At 39.8% G+C, this 27,695-nt stretch overlaps 2 protein-coding genes across 6 annotated transcripts in view; one reads left to right on the top strand and one right to left on the bottom strand.

The window, feature by feature from the left end:
* Positions 1 to 27,695, top strand: part of LOC140914895 (protein FRA10AC1) — an 87,676-nt gene that overhangs the window by 32,549 nt on the left and 27,432 nt on the right. For 3 of the 5 annotated variants that reach the window (XM_073353860.2, XM_073353861.2, XM_073353862.2), the window contains exons 9-13: positions 6,839 to 6,952; positions 10,009 to 10,051; positions 14,933 to 15,060; positions 15,591 to 15,629; positions 18,097 to 18,175. In XM_073353860.2, coding sequence (XP_073209961.1) covers positions 6,839 to 6,952; positions 10,009 to 10,051; positions 14,933 to 15,060; positions 15,591 to 15,629; positions 18,097 to 18,175 — 403 coding nt within the window. Of the gene's footprint in view, positions 1 to 6,838; positions 6,953 to 10,008; positions 10,052 to 14,932; positions 15,061 to 15,590; positions 15,630 to 18,096; positions 18,176 to 21,137; positions 22,068 to 27,695 lie in introns of those variants that run through there. The other 2 variants (XM_073353863.2, XM_073353859.2) reach the window with 2 other exon arrangements.
* The window catches only part of PDE6C (phosphodiesterase 6C), a 53,117-nt gene continuing 50,068 nt past the window's right edge, over positions 24,647 to 27,695 (bottom strand). Inside the window, exon 22 of the mRNA XM_073353864.2 lies at positions 24,647 to 24,839. Within this exon, the coding sequence (XP_073209965.1) occupies positions 24,760 to 24,839 (80 nt within the window). The 3' untranslated portion in view covers positions 24,647 to 24,759. The remainder of the gene's footprint in view (positions 24,840 to 27,695) is intronic.

The raw sequence follows: 27,695 nt of genomic DNA on the forward strand, positions 1-27,695 counted from the left end.
TTCTCAGTTGCAAAGTGTAATTTCTCTATTCACTACATATAAGAAAAATCAGGAATTATATTATTTGGAAGTGACTTTGATTTCTGAGGAGTATATGTAATGTGGTTTTTTATAATGTGTGTGTGTGTGTGAGTGATTTTATTTTCCATCTTTAAGTCAGGCAAGCGGAAGTGGAGTAGGACAGGAATAGGAATGACGAGAAAGCATATATGCTGTTTTTATCATTTCAGAAATACTAGATGTATCAAATAGCCTGTAACTGGAATTATAAATATACTTCTTAATATTTTAGAACTATATCTAACATTGTCTTATGCAGAAGGTGCAGCACTTCAGTTAAAAATCTTAATTGTAGGTGCAGGTTTAGCTGCCTTAATTTCTGAGTAATTGAACTGGCATTCTTGTTGATCGGTATGGCTCAGTAAATAGATCTTTTTATTATGTAGCTGAGTTCTCTTAGGCCTGTTGTCATAGTAGCCTTATTTGTTTTTTATAATCTCATGCTCTGTGGGAGAGAGCATGAATTTTATTAGTAAATATTAAGTAATCTGTTTAATGAAGTAAAGAGTAGGAGTGATAGACAGTAGACAAGCTTTATTAGTGGACAGCTCAATCATAAGTGCCTAATTTTTTGAAAATTGTAAGTGGTGCATCTGATGACCACATATGCATTGTACTGTATCCTATAATTTGTAGTTTTAAATCTGCAAATGTAACCTTCAGACTTCTAATTTTCTGATATGTTTTCAAGTTTAAATGTTAGTTTGTAACTCGCATGGTTATGTTACTGGTGGTGGAATACAGGAAATCTTAATGCAGTAAATGTGCCCTAAACATAAAGTAGGATAACTAAGAAAATGTTACAATGTGCCCTAAACATTCAGTAGGATAACTTATGAAAAAAAAATTAAAAACCCTTTGTATAAGTGTCTCTAGATGGAGTTTTTTTCAACTGTTTCATATTTTATATTCGACATTTCATATTAATTAACGTGGTAGAAAATTCAAGATTTATTTAAAAGCATTCTTTCCTAAGTGTTTATTAAAAGATTAATGTTTATTCTATAGAGACAACTATAACTTAAGCAGCATTGAGCAATAATACACTTCACCACTATGGGGCACAAGAATTCAGTATTATACAGTGTAGCAGGGACTGTTTTTTCAGATCTAGTTCTTTGATATATTCTTTTGAAACAAGTGATTATCCCTAACTTTTTTTTCCTTCATGCAAGATGTTTGTTTTGGTTTGGTTAGAATTGTCAAATTTCATTCAGTAATGTAACAAGGTATATTAGTAAATGGGAGTACAACTCTGTTTTGCATCAACGTGCTTAGCTATGAATATTTTCTAAATAGTATAAAAAAGGGGTGACTTTTGCAGCACTGTTAACCTATAAGTTTGTGGCATGTCCTTATTAAGGACATGAAAATAGTGATGATATTCAGTTTTTCCTAAGGGTTGGATTTTTTTTTTTTAAAGCAGATCCATTAGGCCTTGTACCTTCATCTATTTTCTATTATTATTTTACATTTTTTTCCTTTTAAATCCAGGATTCTTTCTTTCATTTTTCCTTCTCTTTTATTCAGTCTTTTCCCTTGGGTATTATGAAGGGAAATCATGTTTGGTGACCAATATGTCCTAGAACTGAATCATATCTATACCTAGTGACCATTAATAATTGTAATATATATGCCCAATTTTCAGTGGCAGACTATACAAAACAAATATTCACGTCTTTTAAACTGTGATAACAAACAATCACGGAGTTCATACTTTAAACTTTTACTAATCTTATGTAATGTAAGAGAGAAATTTTTTTGACTGATACATAGTAGGAAATGTTAAAACTTTTCAATGACTGTATTTGTCTTCTTGCCAACACCCAAGTTTCAGGTACAAAAGGCCTTGGTAGGTCAACTGCAGATAGACAAACCAAGAGATGCATTAAACTATAATGGAAGTATTTGGCTCCCAGAATAAAAGCGTACACCTTCAATGAGAATTTGTAGTTAAGAGAAATGGTTATGTCTCAACTGTTAACAGTGTAAGTACATGTAACTATATCATAGTTAGCTAGTTATAATAATTACATAATTATGCTGTAGAAACAAACATGTAGAGATAAAAATATGCATTGTAAGCTTTGTAAACTAAATGTATCAAATTGGCTAATGGCCCTAAATATTTTGTTTTTAAAAGTGCAAAGGTTTGTAGTATGCACTATATTATATTTTTATATATATATATATATATATAGTGCATACTATATGTGTATGCTGGTTATGTTGTTGTGTAGCTGGTTATATATATATATATATATATATATATATATATATATATATATATATATATATATATATATATATATATATATATATATATATATATATATATATAATATAAATAAATAAATATAAATATAAAAAAATATTACCAGCTACATAACCAGCATACACAATAACCCCAAACATCGTTCTGAAGCCATGACTGTCTGATGAGTCAGTGTGAAATGATGGAAATAGGTACACACATGATTGCTTTTAGTTTAGAATATCACCAGGGTCACTGGGATTCATGGTCTGTCACCTAACCACTTCCACATGTAATCTGAGGTTTCACCAGCATTTCACCAGCAAAGTGAACAGAGGTGATGTTGATAAAAGGTGGGGGTACAATTTAGAGGTTCTGGTGTGAACCCTGGCAGCAGAAGCGACGCCCGGGGAGGAATACACTATATGGTCTTGTGGGCTGCAGCACAGCCGTGCGCCGCCTTTAGTGCAACACAGAGCAGTTTCCTAGCACCATCCAGCTCAGAGCCAGCTCCTGGCCAGTCCCACCTTTGGCCACAGGCTCCTGGTCCTGCCTGGACTTTGGCTGCTGGATCCCAACCCTCCTGGCTCCTTGATGGACTCTGTGAGCTTGGACAAGGCAGCTGGGCCCAATTCTTAAGACTACAGGTGCAGCCCCTGCACAGATACATGCCCGCACAGGTGCATGAGGTTAAATGCAAGGCCTCCCCCTCTGTATAATCGGGCATCCCTGCCTCGCTCCCAGCGGTGCACTGTGGTTTGTAAAGAGCTTTGAGACTCTCGGAGAGACACTGCTGGAGCAGGGCAAGCTAATTGCTGTGACCTGTGAGCCAGCCTCTGAGGCCATCCATGCTGCACTGAGACCTTCCAGATTTCTGCCAGCCTAGGGGTAGCTCTGAACGCCTTTCGCTCCTCAGGCAGTGCCCCTCCATCCCTTCCCCCACCTTCAGCAGGTAGCTCAGGCTATCCGGAGCAGGCTGAGCTCCTGTGCCCTGTCTGTACCCCTCAGCTCTGCATCCAGGGGCACATGCAGGAGGCCGCCCTACCTGGCTGCCGCTGTCTGTGCGGAAGGGCAGCCGATGGCAGGAGGCATCTCCACCCCAGGATGGTATCAGTGCCACTGGCCGGGAAGGAAGGAGCCAAGCTGCACTGGACCCCTCACCGCACTCTCCCTGGGCTGAGGTTTGGTGTCATCTTCTCCTCTCTGCCAGATCCCAATTACCCCTGTGGCTCCTGGGGCTCCCAGTGCAGCCTCCTTAACCCCTTCCTGCCTGCACTTCAGCCAGGGAACAGGAGGTGACTGGGCTATGTTGGGGGCAAGTGGCAGCCTGTGTAAGTGGCAGCAGTGCTGTCTGGGCAGGAAGGGACAGGACTGCTTCCAACCTCCGGTGAGGCAGTGGGAAGGGGTAAGCTCTGCAAAGACACAGGCCAGGGGCAGCTCCTGGGCAAGGTAAAGGGAATGATGGCAGCTGCCCTCACTAGATGGCTCTGAGCAGAGCCGATGTATAACTGTTGTAGTGGGGAAGGAGGGGAACAATATAAAGATTCTGGTGTGAGCCCTGGCAGATATCGGGGGGGGGGGGGGGAACGGGACACACCCGACCCTGTGGGACACCCCCCCCCCACGCATTGCCTCTGAATATGGTGTTGCCTACAGAGTATGGTATTCAAACTAGATCATGTTTTAAATGGACATTATGTAATATAACTGCTTCTTAAAAGATCTTTTTCATGAAATGAGGCTGAATAGTGCCATATTATTGAACCATTTGAGATCTCATTCAGTTATATGCAAGGTTAAAACACTAAATCACTGGAGACATTCTACTTAAATCACAAATAAAATTTATAAACCATGACATAGAATGATATGAAATGTCATTTTTGCTACTAAATACTAGAGATACAGAAATCTTAATTTTTATACAAAGCTGGACAGAAAAATCTGAAATATTTAAAAACAGTTACAATGTTTTATATTTTGGGTAATAGCTTTTATACAACAGGATAATTAAATAAGAAATTTCCAAATATTTTGATTAATTTGAACACAGCATGGTCTGATAATACACTCTGTATTTTGTTCGACTTTACGGTGATGCATAATAGAGAAGTTATTACAGTTGTATGTGATACAACCTAAGTTCCCTCTAAGCTGTGCGGCCGCGCAGCAGGCTATCAACAGCTGCGCAGGTGGGGAGAAGTGCCTCTCCCACAGCCCCGGAGCTGCTGCGGCTGGGGACAGGCACCTCTCCTCCAGCCCCAGCTGCGGCAAGAGAGGGCTGGGGGGAGTCCTTTCTCCCCGCCGCAGCCCAAGGGCAGCCTGCACTCCAAGCCCCTCATTTCCCACCCCCTGCAGCCTTTGCACCCCAGCCCTCTGCCCCAGCCCTGAGTCCCCTCCCGCATCCTGACCCCCTCATCCCTGGCCCCACCCCAGAGTCCTCACCCCCAGCCAGAGCCAGCACCCTAATCCTCTGCCCCAGCCCTGAGCCCCCTCCCACACTCTGAAACCCTTAGCCACACCCTTACCTCATTCAGTGTACAGGATGAATAGTGCATAGAGAATAAATCAGGATTGTGTGGAGCATGAAGCTGCTTTTAGGATCCGTGCTTTATTTGCTCTAGTAGTTGGAATATGTGTAGAGAACAAGGTAGGGGATTGGCAGGAAGTGAGAATGGTCTGGTGGATAAGTCAGGGGAATGCCACACAGGTGAACTCAGTCTATGTCTCTCTCTCTCTCCCCCATCTTCCTATCTGATGCAGAGCTAGTCTTTTAAACCTTAATGTTGGTAGGCGGCCCCTAATTGCATATTCCTTACTTTCTGGATGCCTGACTTGAAACAACCCGGGTTTGGATGTAGCCATGTTGAGCACTGAAAAGAATAAGTGTAATCAATGGGAGTTGTAGATGCTGAAAACTTCTGTCAATAAGGCACTGTGGGGTGAAGGAATGAGCGCAGGGTTAGTATTTGAGATCCTGAGTTCTAATCCTGGCTCTACCACTGACTCACTCTGTGTCCTCAGACAAGTCTTGGTCTCAGTTTCGTCACTGGTAAAATGGGGATAATAATGCTCTCATCTCATAGCAGAGATAAAATCATTAATGTTTGTGAAGCAGTCAGACACTATGATAATAAACGCTCTAAAAAAGGCCAGGAGAAAATGGATAATTCTGTATTCAGTACAGGATTTGGATGGTGTGAGGTAAATAAGGTGAGGGACACTAACTGAATGATGATGAGAGAACATTATTTTAATGTAGTTTTTATGTATGTAACATTTGGGTTTGCTGACTGCATGAAATCTTTGGTGTTTCCAGGCACCACCTTTAAAAGAGAGGCTAACTGGTAATAAAACTGATGCATGTGACTATTGTCTATGCCTGTGTGGGAGTTGTGGTTTTTGGAGTCATGAAACATAGTTGTAGCTAATGTCCAAAAAACCTGGATGTTTTCTATGATACATGGTATAACTTGCTGCTTACTTGCTCCTTCTTTATGATAAAAAAATCCCCACCTTTTTTCTGGTGTAATGAATTTTGCAGCATTATTTAAATGCAAATTCTATTTTCTTTGTTTTAAGCATTAGCATTACAAGTGGTTTTCCACTGTACAATTGAAGTATCCAAGGACACTGTCAATCCATTGGTTAGCAGCTTAGGCAGAACATTCTGAGGTTAATCTTTTGAAAACAGTACTGAAAACAGAGGTGAGCCTATTAATACAGATCCTTGTCACCAGCTCGGTGTATGAATGTACCCTCTACCAATTGGGTGTATGTTCTCTGTATTAAGTATGGTATTAGAAACGCAGTGGTGTCAACAACATTGAATACAAGTAGACTGTTTACATAATTTTAACATTAGGATTTAATGTAACAAAACCAGAAAGTTCTTAAACAAGTTGTTTCATACTTTACTCATTATGGTGTGCCTTAATTCTTTTTAGAAATTGTAGAAGAAGAGGAAAACAAAATGTGTCTAGAACACTTTAGAAAGCAAATTGCTTTCCAATAGAACAGGGAAGGAAGCATGCACGTTAAACAATATTTAGGCATTTTATTTTTGCACATAATTCATACTTAGTCATTTGGTGTCATTAAAAATGCTCACGTGTCTGAAAGGCACCTTCTGATCCATCACACTCCACTAAGTAAATAATCATTTAGGATGAAGGTAGCCTAATGACATTCATTTGATCATTAGCTGTTAGCTTTTCCAAAATTTGGTGTTGGTAGGTTTAATTTACTCCTTTCTGCCTGCCCTCAAAATACCTAAAGAGATTAGAGCTGACATGAACCGATCTAATTTGTTAAATTGTTTTTTCTTTGCAAATATTGTGCAATATTAAACAAATAGTGTGGCTATGTCCTTAAGTGTTGTTTGCTACTAGTTCATTACCTCTAGACATTACTTTCTACCTTTTTAATGCTGAGTAATGTAAAAAAGGAAGACTGGATATAACAATGTCAAGCCCAAATGAGCTAATGATTTAACCATGATTTTTTCTTTTGGTCTCTTGACAGGTCAGTTTTCCTGTGGAAATAAGCACTGTGATGAGAAAGAAGGACTGAAGAGCTGGGAGGTGAATTTTGGGTACACTGAATATGGTGAAAAGAGGAATGCCCTTGTGAAATTGCGTAAGTCAGCCCCTTCCTATGGTTGGCCTTCAAGCTTATGTAAATGCAAATGAAGGCTAATATCTTACTATTTAATGATATAATGAAAAACCTAGAAATTGTAGTCATGCTTAGGATAGTAGGCAAGGAGGAAAATAAGTTGTTGTATATGATACTTTTGGTTGGACTAGTTACAAATATAATAATGGCTGTGCTTTAGGGAAACCGCTCTCTTTCAATCAGTACAACCTATAATTGCTTTATTACCTGAACACTTCTTGCTGTCTAATTCTTACTGCCATAGATTCTTCTAGTCGTATTGTTGTAACACAGCTGCTTCATTTATTTTTTTTAAGAGGAAGACTGAACAGCATATGTGAAGTTTCAGCACAACTCATGCTGAACCATTTCTGTGGCTAAATAGTCTTTAGTGCTGTCAAACACCTTTTGCAAGCATTACATTAACTTAATTTTATTTTTAATACTGACATTTCTTAATTCTAATACTAGCATACCTATTTTCCTTCTTTGACAAGGTTACTGGGCTTCTGGAGGCAGGGGAAACAGTAGATGTGGTATATCCTGATTTTAGTAAGGTTTTTGACACAGTCCCACATGGCATTCTTATAAGCAAACTGGGCAAATGTGGTCTAGATGTAATTACCATAAGGTGGATGCACAACTGGTTGAAGCAATATACTCAAAAGTAGTTATCTGTGGTTCGCTGTCAAACTGGGAGTGTTCTGTCTAGTGGTGTTCTGTAGGGTCAGTCCTGGAACCAGTACTATTAAATATTTTCATTAATGACTTGGATAATGGAGTGGAGAATATGATTATAAAATTTGGAAATGATACAAAGATGAGAGGGGTTGCATGCACTTTAGAGGACAAGATTAGAATTCAAAACTACCTTGACAAATTGGAGAAATCTGGTCTGAAATCAACCAGATGAAATTCAGTAAAGACATGTGCAAAGTAAAACACTTGGGAAGAAAAAATCAAATGCACAACTATAAAATGGGGAATAACTGGCTACGCGGTACTACCGCTGAGAAGCATCTGGCAGTTATAGTGGATCACACATTGAATGCACTAAAAATGTGATGCAGTTGCAAAAAATGGATATCATCATTCTGGGGTCTATTAACAGGCGCGTTGTCTGTAAGACCTGGGAGGTAGTTGTGCTGCTCTATTCAGCACTGGTGAGGCCTCAGCTGGAGTAGTGTATCCAGTTCTGGGCACCACACTTTAGGAAAGATGTGGACAAATCAGAAAGAGTCCAGAGGAGAGCAGTTTTACAAACTGTGACCTAAGCGGAAAGGTTAAAAAAAACTGGGCATGTTTAGTCTTGAGAAAAGAAGACTGGAGGGGGATCTTCTAAGCCTTTAGAGATGTTAAGGGCTCTTATAAAGAGGACTGTGATCAATTGTTCTCCATAATTGTTCTGAAGGTAGGGCAAGAAACAGTAGGCTTAATCTGCAGCAAGGGAAATTTAGGTTAGATATTAGGAAAAACTTCGTAGCTAAAAAAATAGGTAAGCTCTAGAACGGGCTTCCAAGGTAGGTTGTGGAATCTGCATCACTGGAGGTTTTAAAGAACAAGTTGGACAAATACCTCTCAGAGTTGGTCTAGAACAGAGGGTGGACAAACTATGGCCTGTGGGCCACATCCGGCCCACGGGACCATCCTGCCTGGCCCCTGAGCTCCTGACTAGGGAAGCTAGCCCCTGGCCCCTTCCCTGCTGTTCCCCCTTCCCCGCAGCCTCAGCACGCTGTGCCACCAGCGCTCTGGCCCGCTGCTTCTGCCAGGCAGTGTGGGTGGTGGGCCGTGTGCCTGCGAGCTCCTGCTGCTCTGAGCAGCATGGTAAGGGGGCAGGGTGAGGGAGGTGGATAATGGGCAGGGAGTCCCAGAGGCAGTCAGGGGACAGGAGGCGGTTGGATGGGGTGGAGGTTCTGGGGGGGGGGGCAATTGGGGGACAGGGAGCAGGGGGAGGTTGGATAGGGGGTGGGGTCCCAGGGGACGGTTGGGGCAGGGGTGTGGATAGGGGTCGGGGCAGTCAGGGGACAGGGAGCAGGGGGAGGTTGGATAGGGCAGAGGTTCGGGGGGGGGGAGGGTCAGGGGACGGGGAACGGGGGGGTTGGATAGATGTGGGAGTCCCAGGGGGACTGGCGGGGGTGTGAATAGGGGTAGGGGCAGTCAGGGGACAGGGAGCAGGGGGAGGTGGGATGGGGCAGAGGTTCTGAGGGGGGCAGTCAGGGGGCGGGAATTGGGATGGGGCGGGGGCCAGGCTGTTTGGGGAGGCACAGCCTTCCCTACCCAGCCCTCCATACAGTTTCGCAACAACGCTGTGGCCCTCCGGCTAAAAAGTTTGACCACCCCTGGTCTAGAATCACTTGGTCCTGCCTCAGTACATGGGGGTGTATTTGATGACCTCTCAAAGTCACTTCCAGCCCATTTCTATGATTTTCCCCAGAAAATCTTTAACTGCACTAAGGATAATTCCCATGCCACAAAGTCTCATCTATTCAGTCCGATCTTATTGAATATGTGTGCATAACAGTATATGGATACATACAAAAAATAATTAAGCTTTTTTTTGTAAATAGTGTGAGAGAGAGGGGTGGGGTCTTTTTAATCTTTCTTTTCTTGACTATGGGTCCATCTATACAATAATACTTGCTCTGTGAGAAGCCTTAGTAGTGTTTGTGTTTCTTTCAATATATTCATAATGTGGTTTGATTCTGTCCACAAAAGCACATCCAAATCATACTCTAACATGATCCCCAGAAACAATAAATGCTACTTACTTTTTGTGAACAATAGCCAATGCTGAGTCTCCCATCGTCCTTCAAAGTGATTCAGTACTTTGGAGTCATACTGACAGTTTTATCACATACTATTTTTCCCTTTTTTTGAACCCTGGTTATAGCTACATTGGAATTTTTATGTTGTTGTAAAAATTAGTGAAATTGAAAGAAATGTATAAAGATTGGGATAACAATGTTCATAATAATAATAAAGTATTTCTGCTCAATATGACATTTTCATGTTCAAATTGTCTTTTTTCACCTCCCCAGGACTGTGTCCACAATGTTCCTGCAAATTAAATTTTCATCACAGGTAATGGAGCCTTTTGAAAAATTCAGATTAAATAATAAATCTGTTCCAAGCTTTCCTATAAGTTTAATTGTAAGAATGCTGCAAAAATTACTATAACTTTTGTTTATACTGACTTCCTTATCATTTATATGAAATCGATACTCTAACATTGCTAATTATGTATTTTTGGATTAATGAAATTCATAATAAAAGTTGCAACTCAAATTATAACTTTTTTTTCATTTGCTCATACTTATCTCAAATTTGCCTTTTAGGCTGAAATTTCCATGCTAGATTTTAGCCCAAAGATTAGGTTTTGGGAAGCTTATGCAAAATCTACCTAGTGATTTTTTGAGTTAGGCAAGCAGGAAAAATGTTTATGCTTTTCCTATTTAAAATTTTTTTTCCGGGTTGGGGTGGAGCTGCAGCTGGGCTGCAGTGAGGCCCAGCAGCTGGGCCTGTAGCTGAGTGTGGCTCCACTCCCGGCCATTCCCCCAGCCTCAGCCCTGGGCTGGGAATGGAGCTGCGGCCAGGAGCAGAGCAGAGGGTTGCAGTGGGGGCTGGGGCCTGGGCTGCGGTGGGGGCTGGGGCCTGGGCCCCTGGCCGGGTGCAGGGCCGTGCTGGGGGCCAGCGGAGGGGCTGGGAGCCAGGGCCATGGATGTGGGCAGGGTTAGAGCAGAGCTGGGGGTGAGGGGCCGCATTGAAGCTGGGGACAGGGCCAGGCATGGGGCTGGGAGCCAGGGCCATGGATGTGGGCAGGGTCAGAGCAGAGCTGGGGGTGAGGCTGGGCTGGGTGGCGCTCCCTCCTCCTCCACCGCCCCCCGGTGGGGGCGGGGCTGGACTGGGCCCACTGCGTGCCCCCCCCCCCCAATGTTCCTCTACACCCCCCTAGGGGGGCGTGCCCCACAGTTTGGGGACCTCTGGTCTGTGGGATTGGTGCATTCTTCACGCCGTCTATCCAGTAGCTCTTCATTTAGCAGGGGAGAGCAATGTGTTGGCAGATCATCTCAGCAGAGACCATTTTCAGATGTATGTGAGGTCTCTGAAGGACCAGGTAGTACAGAGATTTTCTCCAGCTGAGGTCAGCCCAGTACAGACCTGTTTGCGATCAGGTTCAACAAAAAGTGTCATCTATTTTGTTCCAGAGCAGGAACGGAGAGTCAGTCGGATGCTTTCCTAATGTTTTGGGTGAAATGACCTTCTGTATACTTCCATTTTCCATTAATTCAGAAGGTGGTGAGGAAGATAAAACAGGTCAGGGCAAAGGTGATCTCGATTGTGCCAGCTTGGCTGAGAGTGCAGTGGTACGTGGACCTGCGTCAGCAGTTGGAAGGAGACTGCAAACTGCTTCCCTTGTCCCCAGACCTGTTGATGCAGCAGCATGGCAGGATTCTTTATCCTGATGTTATTTGACAGCCTGGCACATTTACATAGGGGCTCTAATTTTATGCACAAGCCCAAGGGAGAAAGTGAGAACATTCATGGTTCATTAGCCTCAATTGAGGCTTAAGAGGAAAGACAGTGGGATGCCCACAGAAGACTTGAACCAGGGTCTCTAAGAGCCCAGGATGCATAACTTAGCCACTGTGCTACCGATCCTCAGTCTCTCCATTCCTCAGCACCTGGGATTTGATGAATGTAGAACAGTCTTGTTCCTTGTTGGTTTAAAATGCATTACTTAGTTCTAGAAAGCAAGTGGTGAAAGCAATGTTATTACTTGAAATGAGGTAGATTTGTTTTTTGGTTGCAAGGCAAATCTGTCTCACCAGTTACAGCTTGTATTGTGGGTGTATTGGAGTATTCGATGTATTTAAAATCTGAGTAATTATCTAATTCTTCTTTAAGAGTTCATTTGATGGCTCTTCCAGCTTACCATGTTTTGCTTAACGGTAGATCATCATTTTTGCATGGCACAAAGGGGTTATCTAACTTGTATCCTCTTTGACAGATCTGGTGTCCTCATGGGATCTTAATTTGGTTTTATCTGTGCTTATGAAGCTGCCTTTTGAACCCTTGGCAGTGTGTTCTTTCGTTCGTTCGTTCTTTATATCTCTTAAACTGTGTTTATTGTTGCTATAACATCATTCAGAAGAATGAGTGAATTACATGCCTTGTTGCAGGGTTTTCATAAAGAAAAGTGGTTCTTATGCCTGATCCCAGTTTTTTACCAAAAATAATATCTAAGTTGCAAATCAATCAGATAATTAATTTACCGGTATTTTTTCAAAGCCGCATGCTAATAAAGGAGAATCTGTGTAACATACTTTAGACGCTAGAAGAGTTTTAACTAGGGCTGTCAAGAAATTAAAAAAAAATGAATCCCAATTAATCGTGCGATTAAACAATAATAGAATACCATTTATTTAATTAATTTTGGATGTTTTCTACATTTTCAAATATATTGATTTCAATTACAGCATAGAATACAAAGTGTACAGTGCTCACTTTATTTTTATTACAAATATTTGCATTATAAAAAACAAAAGAAATAGTATTTTTCAATTCACCTAATACAAGTACTGTAGTATAATCTCTTTATCATGAAAGTTGAACCTACAAATGTAGAATTTTGTACAAAAAAACCCTCCATTCAAAAATTGTAAAACTTTAGAGCCTACAAGTCCAATCAGTCCTACTTCTTGTTCAGCCAATCACTCGGACAAACAAGTTTGTTTACATTTGCAGAAGATGATGCTGCCTGCTTTTTGTTTACAATGTCACCTGAAAGTGAGAACAGGCATTTGCATGGCACCGTTGTAGCAGAGTTGTAAGATATTTACATGTCAGGTGCGCTAAAGATTCATATGTCCCTTGATGCTTCAACCACCGTTCCAGAGAACATGCGTCCATGCTGATGACAGGTTCTGCTCAATAATGATCCAAAGCAGTGCGGACTGATACATGTTCATTTTCATCATCTGAGTCAGATGCTACCAGCAGAAAGTTGATTTTCTTTTTTGGTGGTTTGGTTTCTGTAGTTTCTGCATCAGAGTGTTGCTCTTTTAAGACTTCTGAAAGCATGCTCTACGCCTCATGCCTCTCTCGGAAGGCACTTCAGATTCTTAAATCTTGGGTTGAGGGCTGTAGCTGTCTTTAGAAATTTCACACTGGTACCTTCTTTGCCTTTTGTCAAATTCGCAGTGAAAGTGTTCTTAAAACGATCAACATGTGCTGGGTCATCATCCGAGACTGCTAGAACATGAAATATATGGCAGAATGTGGGTAAAACAGAGCAGTAGACATGCAGTTCTCCCCCAAGGAGTTCAGTCACAAATTTAAATAGCGTGTTATTTTTTTAATGAGCGTCATCAGCATGGAAGTGTGTCCTCTGGAATGATGGCCAAAGCATGAAGAGGCATATGACTCTTTAGCGCATCTGGCATGTAAATATCTTGCGATGCCAGCTACAACAGTGCCATGCGAATGCCTATTCTCACTTTCAGGTGACACTATAAACAAGAAGTAGGCAGCATTTATCTCCCATAAATGTCAACAAACTTGTTTCTCTTCGCACTTGGCTGAACGAGAAGTAGGACTGAAAGGACTTGTAAGCTCTAAAGTTTTGCATTGTTTTGTTTTTGAGTGCAGTTATGTTACAAAAAAACTACATTTGAAGTTGCACTTTCATGATAGAGATTGCACTACAGTACTTGTATGAGGTGAATTAAAAAATACTACTTTTGTTTACCATTTTAAATGCAAATATTTGTAAGCAAAAATAATATAAAGTGAGCACTATACACTTGTATTCTGTGTTGTAATTGAAACTGATACATTTGAAAATGTAGAAAAACATCAGAAATATTTAATGTCAGTTGGTAGTCTATTGTTTAATCATGATTAATTTTTTTAATCATTAATTTTTTTGAGTTAATTGCTTGAGTTAACTGCGATTAATTGGCAGCCCTAGTTTTAACATATTATTTAAATAAACTACAGATTTTTTGAAAGTCTTGTATGTTATTTGTTTTGTATGCTAAAACGTATATGGGTTTTAGTGTATCTGCTATTTCCAAATGGATTAAATAATGTGTCTTTGAATGTGACAAATTAGCAGCCGTGCCTGTGCCTACTTTTGTGAGATTTCTTTCCGCTAGGGCAGCGGCAGCATCATTTGCTTGTCTTAGACGTTTCTCTGTCTTGGAAATCTGTAAGGCTCCTACTTGGAAGTCAGACCATATGATTAGTAAACGTTATGATTTGTATTTGGCTTCAAGAGCAGATGCTAGATTAGATGGAACAGTGCTTCAGTCATTGTTTAATTAGGACTCCGTCCCCTTCTCCTGAGTTTTCAGTACTGCTTGCCAGACTACCCTTAAGTGGGAATATGCAGAACCACTCAAAGAAGATATGAAGGTTCCTTGTAACTGAAATTCTTGAGATGACTCTATGTTCACTCATCCCGCCCACCTTCCCCTCTTTCTCAGAGTCCTATCTTGGTTTCTCTCAGTTGTGGTAGAAGGAACCCAAGGCAGGAGAGGGCTCAACACCCCCTTATATAGTGTTGCCCCTAATCAGTGTTGGAAGATGCTGAGGGAAGGGATAGGAGGGGGCGCAACTGGTCTCTAACGGGCACTACTTGAAGAAGGTTCTACCGTTAGGATGCACTGGTCGGTGTATTACCCATAAGTGTGAATATACAGAGTCATTGCAAAGAACTCCGTGTATAAGTAAGTAACCTTCATTTTAGCATTTCCTGTCTTTTTGTGTTCGGATGTAGGTAACAGCCTTAAGGTAACAATAATATTTTTTGCATTAGACATTCATTTTAAATGTTTAATCTGTAATAAACAAATGTTGGAAGTAGTATATAATCTCTTGATGGGGCTTGATTTCTGATATGTTTTCTGTTGCTCGAAGAGTACATTGGCAGAACTTATGTATTCATTTTTTATTATAAAGGAGGAGAGAAGTCAAACCAAACAAGAAGAGAGGGAGAACTGAACAAAACACTGAAGACCCCAAAAGTAAGAAGTCAAGATTATCTCATTCAGAAAAACACAGATCTAAACAGAGAAATAAACAGAAAGGTAAAATAAGTTTTTAAACTGTCTCTATTTTTAAATATTAAATACAAATATTGAGTGTTTAACCCTATCAAAGTGAGAGATACATTTATGTTACTGGATTTCAATGGCTCATTAACTGGATTGTCAGGGGAAAGAGAAAGGGGATGAATTTCTAATGATTCATAGACCAGAAGAGCCTCCAGAGTAATATACTATTTGAAGAAAGACCTGTCCAAACAAAGGGAAGCAGCATACCAAAAAGAGTACTAAAGTGTTTGGTTCCATGTGGCTCTGGGGTTGCAAGCCTTTTGATAACCTAAGATAACCTTTTTCATATCACAGATATGGGGATAACATATTTTACCTGAAACTGATGACTTTCCATTTTGTAGAAAAATAATCCCTTTACTTAAGTGTTTGCCTTATTTTGTGTGTGCGCGAGAGAGAGAGAGAGGTTTATTAGGTGGTAAGTGTGCCCTTGTAAAACATGTTAAAAATAGTGCATAAAATCAAGGTAAACTAATTGTTTTTAAATGGCTGTTTCTTTTCAGATCAAGTTTCCTCAGATGATTCAGATGATTTTGATAACGGTAAATTATTCAAATGACTTCCTAAATTTTTTACTTATTCTATTACAAGTTGGTTTGTCCTCGGTTTCAGTTCTATTCATCAGCAGTTTTGGTCTTCTGATACAATGATTTGAAATATCGTTTATGAAATACTGTAGGAAGAGAAGCAAACATAGGATTATCAAACAAAAAAAAAAAAGATTGATTTAAATCAGTGATTCTCAACCAAGGGTACATGTACCTCCACACAAGGGTTTTCTGGGTGGTACATCAACTCATCTAGATATTTGCCTAGTTTTACAACAGGCTACAGAAAAAGTACTAGCGAAGTCATTACCACCTAAAATTACATACAGATAATGACTTCTTTACGCTGCTCTATATACTATATACTGAAATGTAAGTACAATATTTATATTCCAGTTCATTTATTTTATAATTATATGGGTAAAAATAAGAAAGTAAGAAATTTTTCAGTAATAGCGTGTTGTGACACTTCTGTATTTTTGTCTGATTTTGTAAGCAAGAAGTTTTTAAGTGAGGTGAAACTTGGAGGTACACAAGACAGATCAGATTCCTGAAATGGGGTATAGTAGTTTGGAAAGATTGAGAGCCACTGATTTAAATTCATAGGAAGGATAGATGAAGGACACTTGGCAGGAATCCTTTTCAAGTTTATGGAAGGAAGTGAAATTGTGGAATCTAGGAAGGAGAAGATAATAGAAGAATAGTAATACTAGGAAAAATAGTTCAAGATTTGGGTTACATTTGTGCAACAAAGACTATAAAGGTGAAAACAAATATTGCTCTGCTAATCACTGTAGGGGCGTGAGAGGTATGTGAGGTATGTGTAAGTTATCTGTGACCTCAGAATAAATTATTAGAGAGCAGTGTGGGGGAGGTACTTTGCCCAATATGCTCTAAACCAAAGTCCATTCCAGTTCCCACCCGCAGTACTTCATAGAGCCCCCTGCTATAGTAAGAAGAGCTGAGGGTCCTAGTGGCTGCTTTGGCAATGGCATTCCCTGCTCCTCACTAATTCCACTCCCCAATGCCTGTTTTATTATGGGGGCTCCTGCCTCTGGGCCTCCTACTTCCTTGTTGCAGAGTGTCTGGAAGAAACTGATAGTTCCTGTTTACCTGCCCTCCTGAAATAGAACATTTGGGGATGCCTTCCAGACCTCAGTTCCCTGCCAGACAAAGAGAGTCCTGGAGTGGGTCCCTCTCTCCACAGTGGAAGACTTTGGGCTGCCCCCTGCTGCTGTCAGAAAGGAGCCCTAGGGAGCAATTGGGGTGTGGGGAGGTTGAGGGCTAGAGGTCCATAACCTCCAGTCTTTTACCTCCCCCAAAAAAATAAATAAAATAATTTTTAAAAATTGCATTGTACAGTTACAAACCATTACATATTTTTTGAGGTATAAGATATAAAGTGTTAGGTATTTGAGGCTGAGGCAATCTGTTAGTTTCTCTACATTATTACAATTTATAATTAGTTGACATAAATCAGTACATAAATAGAAATTGAATCGCTTATTCCTTTTTTATTACCATGATTCAAAACACTATATTACTCTAATTTTAGATGCTCACATTGATCTCTGCTGGTGAGATTAGAACACATGAGCTGTAAGGTCCTGAATTTGCTAATATGCCTCTAATTTTCTGTATTATATCTTTGTTCTTAGATAGATGGGAGATTATAATTCTGTTCCCCTACTCTGTGAGGATCTGTGTGCCAACATGGAGCATGTGCAGCATTTCTTTGTTTAATTTTAGGAGCAAAGTGCTAACACTACTGTTGATACAAGGATCAGTGTTCTGGAGCAGAGTCCAACAGATTAAGGCATTAGAGCCACCATATCAAATCAATACAGCTTTTAAAAAACAAATGCTGTAACGTAACAATTTTAGTTGGTAAGCAGAAATGATTGTCAGATGAATTTGCCATAACTTATGTTTTGGGCAAAAGATGAGTTGAGGATGTTAAAGTTTCATTTCTGCACAGTCTTGAAAGTCCTCTATATAATAACCTATTTTAATTGTAGAAAAAATATGGAAGACAACCTTAAAAATTAAAGAACATCAGCTAATAATGAAAAATGTGTGCAGGCTACCAATACGGTCCCAATCCAGATTGAAAACTGGACCCCAAAAGCTGGATTGAACACTATTCTCTCATGTTTTTCATGTCTCTTTTTTAATAATAAATATTTCATTTTAAGGTAGAAAATAAATTTCTTGTATTGATTTTCCTTTTTAAGGTTGCACGTCCCATGAGATACGTACTAGGGAGACAACTGCACATTTGTATGAAAAGCGATTTGCAAAAAAAAAAAAAAAATTCCCCCAGAATTCTCATGCTTAAAGTTATACTTTGATTCAGAGGCTTAGACTTACTAATACTATACTAATACTTGCCATGTAAAATTTGGAAGAAAACTTTTTTTGAAAATTAATTTTCGTAAGACGTTTTTATAATCTTTAACAGACGCAGATGACAGTGAAGAGCATCCTTCAGATGCTGACTTTTGGAAGGGTCCTCTACAAGAGACACATGAAAAATCACGGTTAGTTCTGATACCAATAGCTTGTATATCTTGTAATAGTTATGCCTATTCAAAAATCATGTGGCTGTATGCGTCTTTTCAGGATTTATTATGATTATTCCAACACTGAAAATCAATGCCAAATCTTCTTCCCTTCACCACACCCAAGTATATACCCTTAGAAGGAGAGGAAGTGTGTGAAACTTGGAGAAATCCTCCCCTCAAGGCAGGGAGATGCTCCAGCCCTGCTGTTGCAGCCTCAGCACTACAGTAGCCTCTGTTTTGCTTGCTATTCCCTCTGCTCCTTCACCTCTATGGAAAGGAAGGTGACTCCACTTAGGTTTCAGAGTGGTAGCCGTGTTAGTCTGTATCAGCAAGAACAGCGAGCAGTCCTTGTGGCACCTTAGAGACTAACAAATGTATTTGGGCATAAGCTTTTGTGGGCTAGAATCCACTTCATCAGATGCATGGAGTGGAAAATATAGGAGCAGGTATAAATACATGAAAAGATGGGAGTTGCCCTACCAAGTGCGAGGTCAGTCTAACGAGACAATTCAATTAACAGTAGAATACCAAGGGAGGAAAAATAACTTTTGTAGTGGTAATGAAAGTGGCCCATTTCAAACAGTTGACAAGAAGGTGTGAGTAACAGTAGGGGGAAATTAGTATGGGGGAAATTGGGTTTAGGTTTTGTAATGACCCAATCACTCCCAGTCTTTATTCAGCCGAATGTGATGGTGTCCAGTTTGCAAATTAATTCCAGTTCTGCAGTTTCACGTTGGAGACTGTTTTTGAAGGTTTTTTTTGTTGAAAAATTGCCACTTTTAGTCTGTTAAGTGACCTGTCATTCATCCACTTAGTAATTGACTCATTGGCCCTTCCCTGCTCTTCCTCTTCCCCAGCCGTTACCTTGGGCCTTTGCAGCACTGTGGAAGGACCTGCCACAGGCCTGGGCTCCATGTTGTAATGGACATGCACACCCCTTGAGGGGATTCTTGTGACCATAATTTGCTCCTTTTCACTTTTTTCACCAGTAAATATGTTGGAATATTTGCACAATGGGAAGTAATTTGATTTCTGGTAATAGAATACCTCCCATTTACTTGCTTTAAAACCGGTAACAAGATAATAAAATTGCGGATTTTTGCTTTAGATCCTTTAAAAATAAAACCTACATTGGACGCTACTTAAACAAAAAGCACCAGTGACACAACTTATATTTTGAAGAGTGGGAAGAAAGTTTCTCTGTAGCATAAATTTCCAGTGCATGTATGTATCCAACCTTTCCCAAAATAGGAATTTATTTAGGATCTAGTGCTGGTCTTATTCTCCAGATGCCCTGCTACTCTTCACTCATTAGGAAGACCTAACAAACAATTCAAACTGTATTTGAATTTTTCTCAAATTTTTGGCCAAAATTTACTTGAAATCAATCTATTCTTGAAATACATTAGAGGAAATAGCTACATCCGTGCAGGTCAGATCACAGGGGGTCAGTCATATCCTACTCCCACTCCTTGGGGATAAAGACACACAAAGTTGCAGAACTCCTATGTGGTGAGGCAGTCAATGAGAGGCCATGCAAGGAAACACTACACGTGCTACATACCATGGAGCAGTGCTCAGCAGCACCTTTCTTCAGCTTGGAAGTATTGTAGTGAGGCAATCTGCCACTATGCAGATACAGAGCTCTGCACTGATACAAAATCTATATCCGTGGATATAAATTGGGTATCCGTGGAGCTGCAGGGCTCTATTGGGAACTGCAGTGGCAAAAGCAGCAGCATGTCGGGTTGCCTCTCGCAGGAGTCAATACCCCATGCGGGAAGCTCCTCTAGCGTGGTTGTACTGCCTCCAGCCCCGCCCATTGGGGTGGGCACCAGATTCACTGGCTGCTGTCCCTGGTCGCGCTAGTGTGTGCAAGCAGTTCACACACTCTGGACAGGAGCCGCAGACTGCTGTGTGGAAGGGATACCTTTCTGGGAGTGTACAAGCTGCTCGCACATGCTAGTATGACCCGGGACCGCTGCTGGTGAGGCTGCTACCTGCCTTAGTAAATGCCAGAGGACCTGCCCATGCAGGGCGCTGGCTCCTGTGAGCAGCAGCCCGACATGCTGTTCCTTTGGCGCTGCAGTTCCTGGTCGAGCCCTGCAGCTCTGCGGATACCCAATTTATATCCACAGATATCTGCATCCACGGATATAGATTTTTGGATCCGCGCAGGGCTCTACAGATACATGTGAAAAGACACCTCCTTCCCACTACTGCAGCTCTAGTAACAGCCAGGGAGTGATGGTGTCTGTCTGAGGTGACGTTACTTGTACAAAACCCTATTTGCATACTTACTCAGCTAGAGATATTAATAGAAAAATGCCCTAAAAAGCTGTTGTTGGGCTTGCAGAGCCACAAACTCCAGGATACTTATTTCATTGGAAAAGATGAAAAACAAATCTAACCCTCCTTGATTCCAAAGCCATTTCATGCTAAGGCGGGAGAGGTGAGATTATAGACAGCAGGTATAAAGAGAAATGTAGCAGATCTCCTGAAACCCCAGACAGATAAACTGTGTCCTATTCCCTTATTTTTTAGGGATAGTTATCTTTAAATGTTGGATTATGATTGAGGGCAAGCATAACTTTGTTTTAATTATATTGGTTCTACTCACAGAGGAGACAATAAACTTTGATCATTTATATACTATACATTCCCTAATATTTATTACAAGAGTAATGTCATGCCACAATAATTACATTATTAGGAGTCCTAAATACCAAAACACTGCTTCAGTCAGTTAGAAAGAGGTGGAAATGAGGGAAAATAGAAATGTAGTGTACCTCATGAGCATGGCTTTGAACTTGTTCTTATAACCTGAAATCTCACCAAACTTTTGCAGCACAAGGAATAAAGGCTGTGTGGTTACAGATAAAAAGCCCTACATCCACTACTCACATATTTTAATATTATTATTTGATTTTTCTTACAGGGAGGAAGAATTTGATGAGTATTTTCAAGACTTGTTTCTCTGATACTTCATGTGGAAACATAGATTAATTTCTTCTTGAATTGTAATGATTCGTATCTGAATACCAAATCAAATTTAGAAACCTATATTTTTTTTTCCTGTAAAAATTCCATTAAAGGCACTGATCCTACAATTGACTGTGCGTGGACACATACCCCTGCCTACATAGAGCATTACTGATTTCACTTGGAAGACGATAGATTCCCTGTACATTAATGAAGAATGACATATAACATACTTTGTTATAATTTATTTTCAGCTGAGTGTATTGTAAAGTACAAATCTAAAAAATTATAGAAGACGCTGCACATTAACCTCAAAAGAGGGTGAGGAGACATATCAGAATGCAGTTTACTGACAGACTACAGTGTTTCCAGTATTTTCTTCCATGCTGTGCTTTTTAGTTAATTGTTTTAAAGGCATGTTCTAGTTGACTCCCTGTTCTGTATTAACCACTAAACTCTTTAATATATCTATATCTATATATCTATATATCTATAGATATATATAGTTCTCTTTTAAATCTATTAAACCATGCAGCAAGAGTTCGTGGATTTAAATTAATCAGTCAGGCGGTGTTTAAGACTCAGACATCTGTATGTGTAAATCTTCTTGAAATATTGATACTGAAGTTTCCGATTCTATAAAACTTACATTTTGCTTGGCCTAAGTAAATCTTTTCTTCCTAAAATTAATGATGATGTTTTCTTTAATAATTTTGTATAAGCGTTAGTTCACTATTACCCTCCTCATTTTAAGTCTTTTATTTTAAGTGTTGTTTGACTGACAGTCCCATGGTCACTCTACTGGTCGTTCGGGATGTTAGCTTGTCATATTTGTTTTAATAAATAAGGTACGTGGTTTGCCTCTGGGAAACCTACATATGGCTAACACGTTATCTGTGGTTTCTGATCCCCTTAGCAGTGAATGAATGGTAATCCTACTTTAAAGTGTAATCCTGAGCATACGAAACAAGAACATGTAATAACACTTGAGACTTACTGGTTTTTTTCCTATTCAAATTGCAGCATAACTTTAAATTCATTTTATTGTATGTTTCCAAAGAAACAGTCTGCACAAGATTAATTACAGTGTCCATTCTTTTTTCAATGGAAGATTACATCAGCTACATAAGAGACATTTGTGTTACCACAGTATTGAATGAAATTTACATTTTAAACAGTCTCGTAAAGTTAATGGTTTATAAAATACTGTCTGTATTTTTGAAAGCTGAAACCTTAATTGGATGAGTCGTTCATGCAATAGATGCCATATAACAAAGTACTTGGTGTAGACAACATAATTGCAGACATGGTTGTAATATATCCATGAACATGTTATTACATGTGAATGATTTATGTGTATATCCACATATCTATATTTACATTCAGTATTACTTAACATAATACAATTTTAACAGTTCATACATACAGAAGGGATGACAGTTCAGAGACACATTTAAGGTGTCCTTGAATAACAAGTAAAGGTAGCCTTGTGTGTGTGGAGTCTTCTTTAGGTAAGAAGATGGATTTAAAGGTTAATTCTTTGTCGTCTTGCAAGCTTGGTTGGGAGCCAAATCCAATCTGCAGCAATCAGCTTAAGTCTGTGTAACTTGTCTGTAGGGGCTTTAGTAGAGTCTGTTGCTATATTTGCTGCTGCAAATACTGTAGAATAGGCATGTATTTTGGATACCTAACTCTTCTCTGGGCCGTCACAAGACAGTTATAAAATGGTACAATACACATATTAAATATGTTGTTTCATTTAATATATTTTGAATTAAAAGTAGATGATAAAAGCAAACTTGGTGTTTTCTCAGATCTACATTTAGTACAGAAAATAATACATTATAACCAGTTTATGGCATTTTTAAATCTGCATATATATTTGGCCCATTAATACATTAAGGATACAACAAATGGGAATTTTTTGGTGGAAGGATGTTTTATTTCTCATTATAGTTGCACAATATCTATGTCTTACGTATGTGAGAACATTTTTGAAGCATTTTTTATAAAAATGCTAGGATATGGGGCAAGAGAGAAAGGAGAATGTAGTTCATCATGCCATGTATACAGCATAATTTTGGTGTTACCTGTGCACATTTAGAAAGAATAGTGTTTAATGTCTGGAGATACAAAATCACAGACTTATTAATGGAACTTTGGTCAGTAACTGCACATCACAATTGAAGAGAAAATTCTGAAATGTTTTTCTCCTTCTGCACTTTGTAGGGAAACTTAATATACAGTAAAAGTATTCATCATGGGGCAAATATTCCCCCTGCCTCCGTGGGTGTTAAGATTCCCTTCAAGCAGTAGAACCTGTACAATCCTGTTTTGGGGAGAAAGAAAGGGTGGCGGGATTCGGGGAGCCTGAACATGGGCAGAATAATTTCTGGGTACTGCAGGACTACCCTTTATACCTCTGCACTGTTAGATTTGGAATTGGGTCCAATGGATATGCTGGAATATGAATTTAGTACATAAATCCACTGTTCTTTCCCCTGCTTATGGGAATGCAGACACTCCAGACCAAGAGCGGGAGAGTGGCTGTGGAGAAGCTCCATTGCCATTCTTTATAGTTGCTTATGAAGAGACCATTAATGCACAGACTAGCTTCCTAGGGTGTGAAGACTGTTTGTTTTTTTCCTAATCTTGTTGGGGGTAAATTTAGTGATTCTGAAATACCAGACAAATTTGTTGGTTATTTTGTCCAAAAATGTTGTATCCGCATTTCATACACCTTTTAAGAAGACATTTGAACATGTAAGTCCTGCTCCAGGGATATTGGTGTAGGTCCTTTGATAAATTCTTTATTCTAAATAAAAAGCTTACAATTCTTAAGACTACATTTCGGTTTTAGGTAAAGAGACTGTTTTTGTTTATATAGCATGTCATGTTCAAGGGCCATTGGCAGATAAGAGTGGGCAAAATTGTGTACTTGTGGAGAAGGGAATGGTTTCTCCAAAGCCACTGCTGCAATTACAGATTGGCAGTGGTAGCTTCAGGAGGCCATGGGCCTGTTTTTTAGGCACAGGACTGATGTGAGTAGTTAGGTCTTCTGAAGTGGTAAAAGGGACAACTCCAGGATTGTTTAGTTGGGGTTTAGTTCGGTCCAGATGAAAGAAATAAACATAATATAAAAATGTAAAGCTGTGAGTTATGAAATTGTCTGCAATTTTTGGTTATGGTATGTGCAATTTAGATCTTGTCAACAAAATTACTGGTTGTAATCTACCATTAAAAATCATTTATATTTTTCTGGACAGTCTGCAGCATTTATACATTTTAATAAAAAATACTGTATATAAATTGAGTGACAAGAAACAATACCAAGAATTGAACTCATAATCAACTTATTTTGCACCATCATTCATGTTTTCTAGTTTTCAATGGATTCTGCCTCTTTTATGCCATTAGTAATGACACCGAATAGATGGCAGTTGTTTAAGAGGATTATCTGGCCTATGCTATCCTATGCTTTGCAGAAATCCACTGAGGCTTTTTGAAGTTCTTTCTAGATATTTTTTCCTGTAGCAGAAACATAGACTTTGAGACTCTTTTAGTGCCATTGAAATGCATTACAAAATTATACATGTTTTTGATTTGCCATCATCATCTCCGCCACCTCCTCCTCCACCTTTCGCTGCGTCTTGTTCAGCTAATAAAAAACACAAAAGGAATGTGAATAATGAGCAAATTCTTTTCATTTTAATAAGCTTCATTTTTTGCATTATAAATGTTAATTTTGTGACATGCATTTTAATTTTATTCTATAACACAAGTGTGTTTGTCCACTTGAAAACTGAACGCACTTTCAGGATTTATATATATTCTTTGATTAATATTGAACAACCAAACTGTTGACAAAGGGTGCAGTAGTTAATATCAGCATTTATCAATGGACAAACACACACTGAACCACTTTTACTGGAAAGTTTCAGCAATTATATACTTACTTAATCCTGTCCCTCTCCACCCTACCCCCCACAACTGAATAATGAAAGCCTTCAAAGGGAATAAACTCTTGGATGAATTATAATCTTTGAGACTATGGGGGTGGAGGGTATGGAAACTTTCACTTAAGTGTTGATTATGATTATATAAACTTTTATCTAGCCCTGTAGAAATCTGTTACCAATCAAGAGAGAGGTACTTTTTTGTATGTTCAATAACTGCTGTCACTAACAGTGTTAACATCTCTCTCAAATGATTCCACATGTTTTTGTTGGTCTAAGTTCTGATCTGTTCCGTATAGTAACTTGTTTTCAGATTCATTTTAAGTTGACATACCAATATTAGAATTAAAACTTACATTTGAAAGCTGTGGATCACCATGTTACTAGGTTATTTTCGACCCTTTCCACCTGCATTAAAACATGTCACATAATCAGTGCCCTACCCTCTGAAATGTGTGGTTAAAATTAACAGTATGATATTAAATATAATTTGTTTTAATTTTATAATATCTTTTCTATTTTCTGTTCTGAACTTTCCACTGTTGTGGTTCAGCAAATATGTTTATTTCATTTTTTGTCTGCCTGATGGTTAGACAAGGAGGTGGTATAACCAGGTCAGTGTGATCTAGGGAAATGGCTGTATTTCAACATATTTATCTCTGAATAGTTTGTCTGAAGCAATTTAACAAACCCACAACCAACTATATGAAACTGAGAAGGATTTGTAAAACTCTGCAAAAATTAAACCATTGACCTGTTCTGTATTTACATAGCCTTGATTTTGGTGGTATAATAATTTATCACATTCTGTACCTTGTAAGTCTGTTTGACCTCATCCCAGTGTGCATTTTCAAAATACTGGATAACTTATAACCTTTTGTAATACTATCAATTATGTTAATATGCATATTGGCCAATTTCCTCATTGACTGCAAAGGACTGGCTGAGGATCTGGCCAGTTGTGTCTTCAGAGATGTCTGCCTGTGTGCATATATATACTTGGGGATGATCAAATTTTGTATAAGTCACAGTGATCACATCAACTGAGTAACCCCAAGTACCAGCAATTTTAAATGGTCACGATATCTGGTGAGAGTGCAAGTTTGCTATTCTTTCCAGACATATAATTTGATTGTTCTTTAAGTGGAATCTTAGTTTTAAGGGCTTGATCCTGCACCTATTAAAATCAGTGGGAGTGTGTCATTGACTTCAATTGGCATAAAATCAGACCCTAAATGATGATCTTCTTTGCCAATAATTTAGAAAGATGAAACTTTGTGTTGGTGTGAAATGTTGCTATTTTCAGTGGGATTTCTCACTTTTTGGCACTTCTAGAAGTTACATCCGTAAATCCCATATTTGGTGTCTCTTGTGTCTCTTGTGTCAGTGGATCCAGCTTGAAAGAGAGAGGATTGCTACTACATCAGAAAAGTATACAGGTGCATATCAAATTAGAAGAAAATGGAATGTACTCCACACCTATAAAGTGTGTGTGTAGAGGGGTGGTTACCTGCTCCTGCCCTGTGGGGCTTAAAAGCCAGCCCTGGGAGAGAGCCAGGGCTGAGGGCAAGAAAAGCTAGGCTGATTGGGGAAATGGCTGCAGCTTGGCCACACTCCAATCAGGCTGCAGCTGGGCCTATAAAGAGGCTGCTAGGCTGAAGCTTAGCCAGAGTCTCTCTCTGCGTTCAGAGAGGGAAGGGTCTGGCTGCAGGGACCTGAGGGAATACCTAGATTGGAGCAGGACTGAGGGGGAAAGGCCGGGGGAGCAGGGTAGCTCCAGCCTGGAAACCCCCAGGCTGCGAGGCCTAGATTAGGGCTTATTAGGTACTGGGGTTGCAAGGGGGCAGCCCACGGGTAGACAGAGGCAGCAGGTCCAAACCCCCTCACCTGTGATAAGTGGCTGATACACTGCAGTCTGCCCTGGGGAGCGGAGCTAAGCGATGACTGGCAGTAGCCAAGACTGAGGTGAGATGGGGGTAGTGGGTGGGCATTCTCCAGGGAGGGGAGACCCTCAGGGATTGTTGGGGTTTACTGCCGTGGGGCAACACCCCACTGGGAGGAGGCACCGGGTCCTGGGAAGGACTGGGGCTGGCGGCGAGGTGGATCACCAGATGGCAGAGGGCGCTCCAGAGGCTAACGAGCTAATTCCCAAGGAAACCAGCAGGAGGCGCCGCCGGGTGAGTCTGGCTCTATTACAGTGTGTAATAGATATCCTGATGCAATATGGCAAACAATTTATCTCTTGCAATTTTACTATAAGAATGAATTATTGTTGTAGTAGTCCATGCATGTTTATACAAAAGGTGGTGTGTTTTTGTGATGATAAACTTGACATGATAACTTAAGGTACTGCACACCTTAAGCCATATTTCTAAAATATAAGACTTTGAAAGTATTCAGGTGGACAGTCTTTCATTTCAACACTTGACCCATTTTGCTGGACTTCTCTTTCAAAAATTAGTTTTCAATAAGTGATGCCTTTTACAGCATGCTTAAACCACCTTTACAGTGTATCCTTCTGAATTTTTGGGTTAGTCTTATTGTTTAAACTGAGTCAG

Source organism: Lepidochelys kempii, chromosome 7 (genome assembly GCF_965140285.1).
Source record: "Lepidochelys kempii isolate rLepKem1 chromosome 7, rLepKem1.hap1, whole genome shotgun sequence".
Classification (NCBI taxonomy): domain Eukaryota; kingdom Metazoa; phylum Chordata; order Testudines; family Cheloniidae; genus Lepidochelys; species Lepidochelys kempii.